The 14,020-nt window shown below is 52.2% G+C and overlaps 1 protein-coding gene across 1 annotated transcript in view; it reads right to left on the reverse strand.

Annotated features, from left to right (window-relative positions):
- The window catches only part of Onecut2 (one cut homeobox 2), a 39,682-nt gene extending 26,060 nt beyond the window's left edge, over nucleotides 1–13,622 (reverse strand). The window contains exon 1 of the mRNA XM_070029064.1: nucleotides 12,364–13,622. Coding sequence (XP_069885165.1) covers nucleotides 12,364–13,606 — 1,243 coding nt within the window. The 5' untranslated portion in view covers nucleotides 13,607–13,622. The remainder of the gene's footprint in view (nucleotides 1–12,363) is intronic.
- Between the last annotated feature and the right edge of the window lie 398 nt (nucleotides 13,623–14,020).

A 14,020-nucleotide genomic window follows, 5' to 3' on the forward strand; every position in this document is an offset into this window, starting at 1 on the left:
AAGGGTGAGGATGTCAGACCCTAGAGCTGAATAAGAATTTACTCTTACACTTTGAGTGTGAGCTGTACTGAACTTTGATATGATGTTAGAAGGAGCTCTATCCAAGATAATGTATTACTTTCTATTATCTCTTAAGTGAAAATCTAGGACACTCACTTGCATGAAAATAAAACAGCTTCACATGTTTTAAAGTATTTAAACTCAAAGACTACAGAATTGATTTTGGTTACATAGCAGTCCTGTCAAAATCTCCTTTAAAAACCACACTGAAGCTAGGATCTGGTAGGCTCATGCCTGTAATCCTAGTTACTCAGGAGGCTGAGATTGGAGGACTGCACTTAAAAGTTAACCTGGGCAGGAAAGTCTATGAGATTATTACTTCCAATTAACCACAAACAAAGCTGGAAGTGGAGCTGAGGCTCCAGTTACTGGCTTTGAGCAAGAAAGCTCTGGGACAGCACCCAGGCTCTGAGTTCAAGCTCCTGGACTAGCCAGTGTACACATGTTCACACACACACACACATACACATATCACCACCACCATACTGTGTTCACTAGGAAGAAAAATTTAGAGCATATTCTTGCAGCGTGTAATGCCTTATTTTTAAAAAATACAGTGAATCACATAAAGTATTTTTAAAGGCTTTACTTAACTGTCAAATCCATGTTTTACTGGAAAAGATTTTGCTAGTGTAATTCAACAACTACTTAGAAATGCAAGTCTGCAAATTCAACATGACAGAGCTTAAAGAAACTACTTTTGTCAGAACTTACTGAATACACAAAACCAGTTTTGGGGTTGGATTCGGATATTTTCCTGCTCATTTTAAGAGAAATTTTAGGTGTTCAAACCCACAGAAAGTCTTTTGTCAACACTGGCTATGAATGCTCTACCAAATTTACATTATTTATGACTACATTTTCCCTCTTTTCACACAAGAGCCACTTGGAGTTCAAAGATGAATTGTCCCAAGACAGGAAATCTCAATCATCAGACCCTTTGCTTTCCTGTTTCTAGGCTACACCTTCCTGAGAGCCCCTTAGCAACAGACAGGGTCTGAAATGAAGTTCCTTAAAAAAAAAAAAAGCAAAAGTTTTACATTTTCATTAGCTTTCAGAAGTCAAGGGTCATTTGCAAAGAGATGTGAGCTGCCCCCAATCATTGACCACAAGGACACACCTGCCTCTTTTCTCTGGAACAAAAATACAAATAAAGCGGAGTTAGTGATTGACAAAGGCCAGAGCCAGGGGTCAGTGCAGCAAGTCAGCTTTCGCTCTGGCCAGGGCCTTCTGACTCCATTGTGAAGCCTGGGGAAAGTGACTCAACATTCCCTAGTTCTTTGAGGCAAGGGGGAGGGAGGGAGCAGTAGTGAGGATGAGGGGCTTCTTAAAGAAATACACACAATCAATAACTCTCCAGCAATCAAACCTAGTTTCTAGTTTTATATGAGGCAGAGATATTCTGCGATACTACTGCTAACTTCATGAGAGTGTTGTAAATGAAGACCACGGTGGTGGGAAACAGAAGATTTGTATATATGTGCTATATGTATGTGTTTTTGTGTATATATACCCATGTCTGTATAGGTGGTGGTGGGTGTGCATAAAGGCAGCAAAAATTGAAAGGAATCACTAAATTTTTAGCTACAGTGGCAGATGGTGTCTACAAAAGGCAGAAACAAGGACAGAGCTCAGTTTCTCTGCCCCACACCAGAGATCTTGCTCTTTCTTCCTTAAGCATCTTTTGTCTTCTCACCCAGCCTCTACACTCTTATTATCACTGATCTCACACAGAAAATCTAAGAAAGCAGGAAGGAAAATACGAAGCTCTGTTCTTCTTGGGGAAATGGAATCTGCAGGACTGGGGTGACCGATCCTCTTCCAGACAATACTGAATTCCAGTACCCGGGCCATCTCCCTTCTCTTGAGGATGCTCCATGGTGCTGTTCGTGGTGCTGAAAATGGCGCCACTTCACAGAGCCAGCAACCCACCAGCAGGCTTTGGGCTGACAGGGGTAGCAATGGATGTAAAGCTAGTCAGGGAAACAGTTGCTGTCCACAGCGCTACCCGCCAGCTCCACACCTGGGCTCTGTTCTCCCTCCTTGGCAAATATAAATGGCTGGTTCACTTTTCCCAGAGCTTACCTTGAGCTGGCTGATTTGGTATAGCTCTTTCTCAATGGCCTCTCTGTCTTTCCTATCCTCTCTCTTTTGTGCTATAGTTTAGCTTTTCCAAGCACACAGGCCTCTTTGCCCTCCTCCATAGAACCATTCTCCTTTTCTTTCCCACATATATTTCTTGCCTTTTCTGCTTCTCCTCCCAAACATCTCCCAACTACACAGGACACTGTCACATGTTAGCAAGAGCAGGGGGTGAACCACCTCATTTATGACAGAACTTATCAACTAGTTTTTCCTTAGCAATGAACTAGGAGAGAGAAAAGTCCAAAGGATTAGGAAAAAGCCCCTTATGATCTATCTGGAAGGCAGTGTTTGCACGGTTGACCATCAAGAGGTAGAAGAAAAGAAATACTAGGAGTAACATGAAGGAAGGAGGACCTCGTGGGAGGTACTGGGCTGATTGCAGTTCAGAGACTCCCAGCAGGTGGCACGATACCAGCACTGGGAAAGTGCTGGTATCTGGAGGTCTGTATTATTGCCCCAGCTCTTCTTTGAACCTTCCATCTGTCCAGCACCTCCTTCCAGCTCCTCCACTCCTACCATGTTTGGAGATCTGTCTTCCTCTTGGTCCAAGTACTTATCCAGACTATATTCTTGCTAAAAGCACTGTGTGCACAGGTTTTACTTACTGTAATGCACAGTAAAGCAGGGAACACAAATAGAAAAGACAGGGTCAGTGAAACGGACTTTTTTTTTTTTTTTGGTGTGATTGATGGTACTCAGATCAAAACTGTTTAATCATCAATAACATGATTCAGCAGTTGGGAAATATAAACAAATTGTGCAACTGCCTGCTTTGGTCAAGGCTCTGCTGGGGCCAACCCCCAGGAGGGCAGTGCCAGCAGGATAAAGCAGAGCTGGCTGTACCTACAGACTGACTGGCGTGACCTTTGGCTTTTGCCGCACACTCACAGTTGGGCTGGGGTTAATAGCACTTTGCAGGAAGCTCCAATTGAGTAAACAAAAAAATGCCTTGCCCTGTTCTAATGGAGCACATTATTCCGAAGCCTAAACCTTCATCCAAGCCCCTGCAGCTGCTCTGCAGGTCAGAGCTACCAATAAAGCAATTAGCCAATGAGAAAACTCTTCTTCCCTGAGGGGGACTGGAGGGTTTTGTTGCAGTTGCTGGGCTTTGCTTTGGGTTTTTAAACAAGCAATCCAAGTTGATCTTGGCCTCTTACATTAGACTCCAGGTTAAGGACAGTGAAATTGTGTATTTGCTGAGTGTGATATTTTAAGGGACTGGTCTCTTGGTCAGCACAGGCTGGAGAGCTCACTGCTTCCTGTTCAATTAACCTGAACCATAGCTGAACTCTGCCCTCTGAACCCGCTCCGCAGATAAATACATTAGCTCACCTAAGGAATCATTAATATTTTTCAATCACATAAAAACAAACATGAATGTCCCCAAACAACCCAAGAGATATTCAATTAGGAATAGCTCATGTATTGTGTAGAGGGGTGAGATGGGGGGAGAGTGGACCACATCACATCATGGATGGTATTTACAGAGCAAAGAAGGCTCAGGAAAGAAATGAAACAGATCCTGTCAGTAGCTCTACAAACAAAGAAGACTTTGATTTTTCAAATCTGCAAGAGGAACACTAAGCAACATTTAGAAACTCCTGTTCCATTTACACCTGTTCTCAGCCCTGGACTAGCATCTACCCACTTCCATCAGAATGCACAGCTAGCACCACAGGCCCTCTCTCCCTTGGGACACCAGAGGTCATGTGCATATGTAGAGTTCAAATTGTTGTGTTTCTAGGGACAATTCCTGGTTTTCTACAACTGACCTCAGAGATTTCCTAGCAGTATCACTGCTGTTTAGTGAACCAGCTTAAATGAACCAAATTCACGTCTTGATTGAAATAATTTTTACAGTAGAAAATGGTGTTCCTCAATTCAACAGTGGTACTCACTACACACTATGTTGGAAATGAACTATACAATGTGGTGGGGAGGGAGGGGAAAAACTGGGAGCAAATAAGAGAGAGGCTGACACTGTTATGTGACCATAACCCTTCCGTATATCACCTTTACAATAAGAGTTTTTAAAAGGAAAGAAAATGGTGTTCCTATGGCATTGTTAGTCTATGCATATGAACTGAGTTTTCTTTGTGGGGTAGAAAAGGAAAGAGAGGGAGAGAAAGGAGAAATGGGGGGAGCAGACTACATACAGCTATTTGGTCTTTATCCATGCATGTCATCTTAGAAGAATGAGAAAAACATCCCTAAGTCATTACTCATTTCTATTTAACTTTACTTCCCACAATTCTGCCTCCTGACACTCCCTCTTCTCCCACCCCCTTTTCATTTTTGTTTGGTTTGGAATGTGTGGGCTTAATGCCCAGCTATCCTAGATGAGAACACTTAAAGGAATATCATAAGCACGAAGGGTAAATCTATTGAACGAGGGGTCTTTAACTATGTGGTTTCCTTAAAGGGAAAGGTTGGATCAATAGGATCAATATGAAAGGTTTCCCTGGCTCTGCATTAAAGGGTAAGGGCTTCTCTTTTCACTGGTTTAACTTTACTCTCTGACAAATGCAAATCAATGGATCTGTGTTTACAACAGATTCCCTAACAGATTCAGATTGGGCAAAGCCCAGAGCCTTTCCTTGGGGGTTATGGAAGGATGACAAGCTGCTTCATGCTCCAGGGTGACGCTTTCGTGCAGGAAAGAAGGAGCTGGCAATGGCTACCAAGCACTTTTAAAAGAAGAGGCTGGCTGCCTATGACCTCTGCAAAAGAAGGTAGCAAAACAGAACACCAAAATGTCTTCCTTTAAGGATGTCAAAGTAATATAAATATACAGCCTACATTCTGGGATCCAATGAACTAGTCAGCCTGGCTTCCTATCCATATAGATCTTGGAGCTGATTGCACAGAGGAAGTGCTAGTAAAATACCTGCAATTGGAGAGGGAGAGAGCATTTAAGCTCTAGGAGTGCTTTTTCTACCCTTTCTTAGGTGGTTAACTGGCCCTTAATAATAACAAGGCAAACCAGTGAGAATTTTTCCTCCCTTAATTTTGCCTTTCCCTTTAAAAAATGTGATGCTTTCCAGAGATTACATGACTTCAAGTCAATAGCAGTTACAGAGAAATTATTTTTCTTCCTGCAGGAGAAAGTATATGTATATTTGATTACATGAGCCAAAGTCCAGTGCTGATTAAATTACATCGAAGGTGTGTTTCCAACCCAAACAAAGTCTGCTTTCTATTGAAAGAGTAATGAATCCTCAAATGGTAAAAGAGGTGCCAAGGTGGAATAAAGATCCTCCCTGCCCTCTGGGACAACTTGTGTGGGACAGTTTTTCATAATAAATGTCCACAGCTGCTAGGACTCCCGCTCCCCAACCAAGACAATCTCTACTGCACAGTTCACAGCATGCCTCCATACCCCACCCTTTGTCTTCTGTCTTGGCATCAGATGGCTGGGTTAGGCAGTCAAAAGTCCTAGTGCTTTTTATCACCCCTTGCTTTGCATGGGTAAGTTTTGGATGTCAAAAAATCTTCCCCAAAGGCCAGAGGTTGGATAGGAGAAGTCTGGGTGAAGAGGAGCGGTGATGCTCTCTCCTGGCTGGGCCAGCTGGTTGGGTCTGCGTCTGATAGCACCACCAAGTCTATAGAACATTCTCATAATAGACTCACCTTGCTCCCCAAGAAGTGCCATCCCCCTGAAAGAAGCAACTTTCCTCGGTCCAGAGAAAAGAAAGAGGTTCCTAAAATATGTAGGATAGGCACAGCCCAGAGTCTGAAGATAAAAGTCTAAAAAGCCCAGGATACCTTTATCTTCACCCTCTTCCCCAGGGCCATGTATCTGGGCAATTACTTCTATTTATGCCCTCCTTATTTTCTTCCTTTGGCCAGAACCCAGAGAGCAAATCTCTCTGATTTTCCTTGGAGGTTTTTTTTATTTCTCCAGGGATACCTCCAGTGGGATCACTTTTCATGAAGACCGTTTTTACCAACTCCAGCCACTAGCCATGATATTGGGGGCTCAGTATTTTCTTTCTGAGAGTTCTCCAACCCCATTCCGCTAGATTTCCTTTAGAAATATGTGTTAAGAAAACTGAGAGGGGGAGGAGGAGGGTTTCTCCCTGAGGTAACTTGAGAATGAAGTCCTAGAACGCTGCCAGAGGATCCTGATGTTTCAGGGCGGAAGTGGCTCAACAGGAGAGTGGAGGGATGCTGAGGTGTGTGGGGCAATCCTCTGTTGGCCTCCTACCCTTCAGCAGAATCTGGATGTCCAGGAATTCTAACATGGGGAGGGGGAGGGAGAGCACTCATCAAAGGCCCACTCTCCCCTCCCAGTGCCAAGAAGTCCTTTACATGAGGTGTGCGGTGAGAGGGCCACTTGCCTTCCACACCAAAAGGAATCACCTACCATCCTCAGTGCCTGTATCTGGCCCTTTGATCTCACTCATACCGTTTTGGGGGGAGAAAGCAGAGGGCATTTTCTGACAAAGAGCTAAGGTGGGAAATTCCTTTACAGAAAACCACTGTTGAGAAGGAAAAAAAACCCCACAAAACCATCTGTGCAGAATATGCAAGATTTCTCCCCATCTTTCCATCCCCCCACCTTTTTTTTTTCTCAGAATGGAGAACGTGAGAAAATACTCCTATCTCACCAGAATGTGACCTTCTCTTGAAAGGGGAAAAGTTTAGTTTTTCAAGTGGAAGGGTTTACAATTAAAAAAAAACAATTTATTCCCATTCTGTCCCTGCTATAAAATTCGCTTCAATGCCCTTCAGAAAAGACAAGACCTGGCAAGTGGGGGTGCTATCAGGAGCTGGGGTTTCCCTCACAGGCAGAAAAGGTTTCTTTTCTAACCAATGTGGGTGTCTCAGAGAAAATTCCCCTGTCTGCTATGGGCCTCGGAGCCCCTTGAGAGGGCCGGAACTAGAAATAATTTCCTGGTTGACTAGCTCCTGGGAAGGGGCGGCATGGACCCTCTCCAGTCTGCTTTCCCTACAGTCTGGCCTGCACGCTAAGAGACGAGATAGTTCCCCAGTTGACCCAATTAGCTGGGAGAGCCCGGCTACCCATTCCTGGAGGGTTGCACTTCAGGCTCGTGGACACCGGGCCTGTGTTTAACTGGGCCCAACGATGGCATTTGCCTACAAAGTCTGGCGAGCCAGAATTCGAGGCCGGGGTGGAGAGGAGACTCACCGACTGTGTGTTAAGGCGTGACTTAGCTGGGCTAAGCTTTAGCCCGGTCATTTTCCACCACGGCGGCACATCGGACTTCGAATTTCGAAACCCAAGCTACAGGGCTCTCTGGGATAGTCCCGATGAAAGAAAAAAGAACAAGAGGAAGTGGGAAGGAGGAGGCGGAGGCGGGTGGCGATGGTGTTAATATCAGTCGTGTCTGCCCGCCCACGCTGTGGGACCAGGTGCGGGCCCCAGCGATCTAAGAATGACAGCTGCTCAAGAACCGGAGAGCCGGGAGGATGTCGGTGCCGCGTCTTCAGGGAGGGAAACAGCCTAGAGATTTGTGCACCCGGGGGCCTGGGCGAAGGTGTGTGTCGGTGGCGCGGGGGAAGGGTCCGAAGGAGTCGACCCTGGTAAGAGAGGGAGCTGGCGTGCACTCCGGGGAGGATCTGCGGTCGGACCCGAGGAGGCTGGCCCCCGGGGCGGCGAGGCGGCGCAGCTGGAGCGCCGGGAGCCCGGGCGCTGGCGAGCGCTCTGCTGGGAAGAGCGCGCCGACCGGCTTACTGGAAACGCGCCGGATCAGGTTCCAGATCAATGAAATCTGGGTCCACACGTTTACGTGACTGTTGCCAGCATTAATGCTCTTTTAATCTTCTAAACATTATCAGCATCGATCTCCCTCCATATACACATTTGTTTGAGAAAGTGACATAACCACACGGTGGGAAGCCTGGAGGAGACAGAAGTGCGCCCGCCACTCGCGCGCGCGCGTCCGAGGCGCCCGGTGGTGCGGGGTACTTCTCACACGCTTGGCTTCACCCCCTCTCCTCGCGTGCCGCCTCCTCGGCCCACTCCTACCCACCCTACTGGGTATTCAGGAGACGGCCTTCGGGACCCGGACTCGACGGTCCGGAGCTTTTCAATGATTAATCCCGATCAGCCAGAAGGCGGGCGTATCCCCTCTGTTCGGCACCGGTGTGGGCTGCGTTTAGCCTTTTGGGCCCACCCAGATCTTGAACTAAACTTCGGGTACAGGTAGGTTGGGCAGAGAGCCCAAGAAGCAGGAGATGGAGGCTGGGTGGGAAAGAGGGAGTGACTGAGAAGGAAAGAACCGCGTGGTTTTGGAGTGGATAAAGCAACCTGCTTTATCCACACGCATGCATGTCCTGCGCCTTAGGAGATAGACATGCGCTTCTGAGACCCTGGCGGGAGCCGCGATGCAAACGACCACCCCGGCTTTAGACGCTACAACTACCCCGGCATTAAGCACTATGGCGACTAACTTCCCCAGCCTTAGGCACCACCTACACGTGCCCTACGGTGGCTGTGCCAGGCCGGACAAGACACATCCTGGGTTGGTTACCGGCCTTTGGCCGTCTGAACTGAGTTAGCTGGAAATCGGTGGTGGTTCTCAGCTGCTTGGAACTACTGCCTGGAGACGGTGGATCTGTCCACAGGGGGAGTCAGGGGGCAGACTAAGGGCAGGCCACCAGGGAAGTGGGACTCACCGAGATAGAAACGTAGGCAGGGACGGCAATCTAAGACCTGCTCTTTTCCACTGTTAGGAAAAAATTAAGAATCTCCAGCCAGAGAGCACCCCTTCCCCCCCCTTCTACGATTAGGCACAGGTTCAGTTCTTGACTAAGTTCTCAGAGTCCCTCTTGTGTGTATTTATGCATTACCGAAGGCCCTACCGCTCAAAGCTTGATTGTTTGTGTGCTCAAACCCAAGGTAACTGGCCCTTATTGTTTCTTTGGAGGCAAGTAAAAGCAGACCTGTGGGTCTAGCCTGGGGACTCCTGAGTAGAACCTGCTGGGTGGGGCACCCACTTGCTGCTCATCAACTTTACCCAAGGAGAGTGGGATTCCTTTCTCTGATGTCTAAGATGTGGGCAATCTGATTTCCCCTGGCATCTCTCCCCTCCCCTCCCCTCCCTCTTTCACGTCCTCACCTGGATCTGACCAGGCCTGGACCTGGCAGACCAGAGAGCCTGGGAGCAAGCAAGGGGCAGAAAGGTCTTGTCTTCCTGGTGATGGATAATTCTTGGCCCAAGGGTGAGGTGTGCTGGCGTCCAAATCAGACTTCTTGCCAGGGGGGCCAAGGGGGCTGCTAAGGCCTCTGCAGGACCCAGTGGGACCCAAATGGGAACAAAAGGGAGGGAGGAGGAAGAAGAGTGAGAAAGTTAGAGGAGAAACCCAGAGGGAAAGGAGTAGGAGAGAAGCCACTGACTCGAGGATGGGAGTGGTTGCCCCCGCGGGGCGGTTAGGGTTGACAGTCCAGTGGAATCACCCTTTGGAGTAGCTGGGTTGTTTAACTAGTGGGACTCAAAAGGCACAAGTCCTCCACGTCCTCCACCGGGATTCCAATCAATACTCTTGGCCAGAGAAGGCCTCCCTTTTCGTCTCCATTTTTTCCCTCCTGTCTCCTAGCGCTTCAGATCACATAATACCTACTTACTAGTCCCAGCTTCTACATGTCTGAAGAGACTGATCTACTGACCCCAAACTGAAAAGCCTCCTATGTAATAATAACCACTCAACACACTTGTAGTTGCAGATAAAATGGCCAGATAAAAAGGCTAAAGCTCTTGTTCCTTTTCAAACTAGGGCAATAAAACAGACGCACATCTGAATGCTTGAGCAGAGCCCTGTCCTCTAAGGCACTTCTAGCTGAGGGAGGAGGCATTCACACTCCTTCTGGGAGGCTTCGGTGGCCGGCAGGCCAGAGTCCCAGGCTTGCCCCTGAGGGGTCATCCCTGGAGCTCCCAGAGAGGGTCAGGCACTCTTCACCATCCCAGCCAGACGTGGGGCCATGGCCAAAAAAACAGAAGGATGCTGATCGGTGACCATTGCTTCCATGTAGTTTTCAGATCTACACAGGCGGAAGGCCAAGAGTTTTCAAAAAGCTGCGTCCTTTGCAGGGTAGGCATGAGCGCTCTAAGAGGGGCCGGAGTAGAATAGTTTGTCACTGTGTCTTTTAGCTGTACCCCAGAGCAGCTGCTAAGGTCCTGCTGGCCTGAAGTGTTCCAGGAAGCCAGCCGGTGTGGGAGCCCTTCTGAGAGGGTCCTGCCTCGTTTAGGGGGACGTGACACAAAGGCGCTTTAATAATGGAAGCTGTCATTAAGCCTCCAGCTTATTCCTCACCTGCACTCTCTCTTCTCACTGCTTTATCTTTGCTAGGAACCAACGAGGGAAGGGGGGGGAGGTTGTAAGAGCAGATTAAGAGTAAACTAAAGAAGAAAAGAAGATAGACTTCTAAGTCCACTCAAACGTATCCTGAGCCCACCGGTTTGGGAAAGCTCTTTGCAGGCGAAGCTTGTTTCCTTTGCCTTTTTAGATCATCATCCCCAGAGCCAGTTACCGAATGGACACTGAAGTCAAAAAGACTTCAGGAAGGGGGTGTTGGAGGGGAAACGCCCACTCCCTAAAACCTGAGTGAACGCACTGCCTGTCATAGTCCCCAGTCCTGTGGGGAGTCTGTAGCGTACACCCCACGAGCCGGGTTCAGCGCGGTGTGTGTGTGTGTGTGTGTGTGTGTGTGTGTGTGTGTGTGTGTGTGTGTGTGTGTGTGTGTGTTGGGAGGCTGGGGGGGAGTCCTGGGAATCGGCAGTGGGAACTTGAGCTAGCAGCTTCCGGAAGCGCTCTGGACACCGCCGAGGTTCGGAATCCGCTGCGTCCCGACATCCGCGCGCTATGCAAATCAATGCCACCAAGAAGGACTCTTCTAATGCCGAAATCGCCGCGTCTGAGACGCCCTCCCTCCCTTGCCCAATGAAGAGTCTCCCATCCTGACTAGCACTGGGGTATTATGTGTCCCTCCTGTGGTGCTGGGGGGGGGTCTGGGCACTTTGCTCCCCCCCCACCGGGCTCCGTGCTGTGAGCAAAGCAGGCGCCACGCGCGCCGCGCGGGGTCTGCGCGCACAAAAGCGCTCCAGTGCGTGCCAATCGCAGCCACCGCAGCCCGGTTCGCTCTGGCTCCGGCACCCGCCGCCCAAAGGAGGCTTCTCCGTGCTCCTAGAACAATAGAGGGTTGTACCTCGCGGCTCGGCCGCTAGAGGAGGCACAAAGAGCCGAGCCCGCTCCAGAACAATGTAACCCGTGCGTCGACCCGTCGCCTTCCGCCCGCCGCCCGCCGCCCGCCGGCTCTCCCCGCTGCCCCGCTCGGCGCACGGTCGCCGTCCGCTTCGAGCAAAGGCGGAGCTTTACCGCCCGCGCTCGAGACGCAGGAACGAACCTGCATCTTCATTTCTCAGCACCAATTCCAACGAGTTCCCCAACCCTCTCCCGAGTCCCGGCCAACCTCGGCCAGTCCCCAGCGACCGCTCGGGAGCCTGCCGCTCCCCTTTCTACGCGCAGCGGCGGTGGAGCTGTCCAGGCTCATCTCTTTCCGTGAAGCTCGATCGGAAAGTCCCGGCGTCACCACCGACGCCGGAGGTGGCTCCGGAAGCGGTGTTTGCACCCCGAGCGCCGGTTCCTGGCAGGGGCAAGGCTGTGCCTCCTAGCCAAAGACCGAAGAAGTTTGCCTGCCAGAGCGGCTAGGAGGAACGGAGAGCGCGTTTCTTTTTTTTTTTTTTTTCCTTTTCTCCTTCCAAGGAGGAAAAAAAAAAAACCAAAACAACCAAAGCTCTTCAAGTGTCTCCATCTAGGGAGACCAAGCAGCCTGGAAAACCGAACGGGGTTATCAAAGAGTTCAAGTGCACACGGTTTTGAGTAAAAGAGCAGTTCTACACGGGGTGGGGGGAAGGAGGAAAGGGAGGGCAAAGGTTGGCACACGAGCGTAGGGGCGCATGGAGTGGGGGGCGACCATCTCCACGAAAGCTAAGGGGCAAGGAGAGAGGGAAAGAAGAATTTTTTTTAAAAGAGAGAAAGAAGAGGGAGACGAGGAGGAAATGGAAGCATGGGGGAAGTGTGCAGGAGGTAGAAGAGAACTAAACGCCGCCTCTCCGGCAAAGGCCGGGTTCGGGGTCGCCCCCCTCTCCCTTCTTCTCCCCCACCCCCAAGCAGCTCCGGCCTCGGGAGGCTTACCTGCCAGGCGTAAGGCGGACATGCGCTGGAACTCCGGCTCTTGCAGCCACTTCCACATCCTGCGAAAGGTCTCCCTGCCGGATTTGAGTTTACTCCAGGGTTTGGGGTTCCGGAGCAGGTCGGAGAGAGTCCCCTGAGAGCGGCACAGCACCCTCTGGGCGAAGATGGCCTGGGGGATGCTGTAGCGTTTCAGCTCGGCCGTGATGCGCTGGGCTACCTCTTTGGTGTTGATCTCCTCCAGTTGGCCCGACGTGGCCACCTGCGAGCCGGACGAGGACGACGGGGGCCGCTCGCGGCTGGGAGCCAGCACCGGCCCGTGGGACTGAGCGTGGCCCGGGTGGTGCAGGCCATTGAGATGCGACATCATGGCCGCGGGCGGGGTGCCCAGGCCTCGGGACAGGTGCTGCTCACCTCGGGTCAGCATGGCAGTTTGGTGCGCGTCGAAGTTGGGGCTGAGCATCTTGTCGTGGCCCGGCGGGCCGTAGTTGGGCAGGCTCTGCTGCGCGTTGTGGAGGCCGCCCAGCCCGTTGCCCAGCGGCGTGGCGGCCAGCGGGGACAGGCTCTGGCTCATGCCGGGCATCTCCTTGTAAGGGCTGTAAAGGTTGTTCATGGCCGGGAGCCCGCGCTCGTCGCGCATGAGGGTGAAGCTGCCGCTGACGTTGCCCGACAGGCGCTGGTGGTGGTGGTGGTGGTGGTGGTGATGCGGGTGGTGGTGCGGGTGCGGGTGGTGGAACTTGTCGGAGACCGTGGAGATGGGGGGCAGCGGCTGGAGCGGCGTCAGCGTCGTGTAGGTGTTGCTCATGCCCATGCCGGGCGGGGACGAGTCGCAGGACATGCTCATGGCGTGGTGCAGTGGGATGGAGAGCTCGGGTCGGTAGTCGCTGCCGTCCAGGATCGAGGCCATGCTGGTGACCATGGCCGAGCGCGACGCCGCCGCGGCCGCCGCCGCCGCCGCCGCCGCCGCGGTGCCCAGCTCCTGGTGCGCGGTCGGCGGGGGCGGCGGGCCCCGCAGCGAGCCCGCGGCGCCGCGGCCCGCGTGGTGGGGGCTGGGGCTGGCCAGCAGCTCCTGCTCATGGCCCGGGCCCCCGCCGCCGCCCCCGCCGCCCCCGCCGCCGCCCCCGCCGCTGCCGCCGCCGGCCGGCCCGTGCAAAGTGCCCAGACTTTCCATTGTCAGCTCCGGGTTCATGGCGCAGCCTTCTAGGTCTTTGGTGAGGCATCGATAGGCGGTGTAGGCAGCCTTCATTCAGTCCATCGGGGCCCGGGGGCGGCGGGGGCGGCGGGGGCGGCCGGCGGGCAGGCGAGGCGCGCGTGGCGGGACTCGGCCGCAGGAGCGGGGGCGGGCACGGGAGTGCGTGGCTGTGCGCCCGGGGAGCTCGCGTGCGGGTGTGTGCCCCGGGCTGCCGGCGGACGGGCGGACGGGCGGGCGGGCGGGCGCGCCCGGGGTGGGGGCGGGGTGGGGGCGGACGGGGTGTGCGTGCGTGCGGGAGAGGGGAGGGGCGGGGAGGGAGGGAGGGATCACCGGGCCCCGCCGCTCGGGCCGGCGCGCGGCCACCTCGCCATGTCCGAGCCCGCTCCGGCGCCGACGTCTTCTGTTTGGGTGAGCGGGAGCTGTCCAGAAGGGCTCTGCCGCTCGCTGGGGCAGCCAACCTACCCTCCC

Source organism: Dipodomys merriami, unplaced genomic scaffold, assembly GCF_024711535.1.
Source record: "Dipodomys merriami isolate MVZ:Mamm:240054 unplaced genomic scaffold, mDipMer1.0.p SCAF_2, whole genome shotgun sequence".
Lineage (NCBI taxonomy): Eukaryota > Metazoa > Chordata > Mammalia > Rodentia > Heteromyidae > Dipodomys > Dipodomys merriami.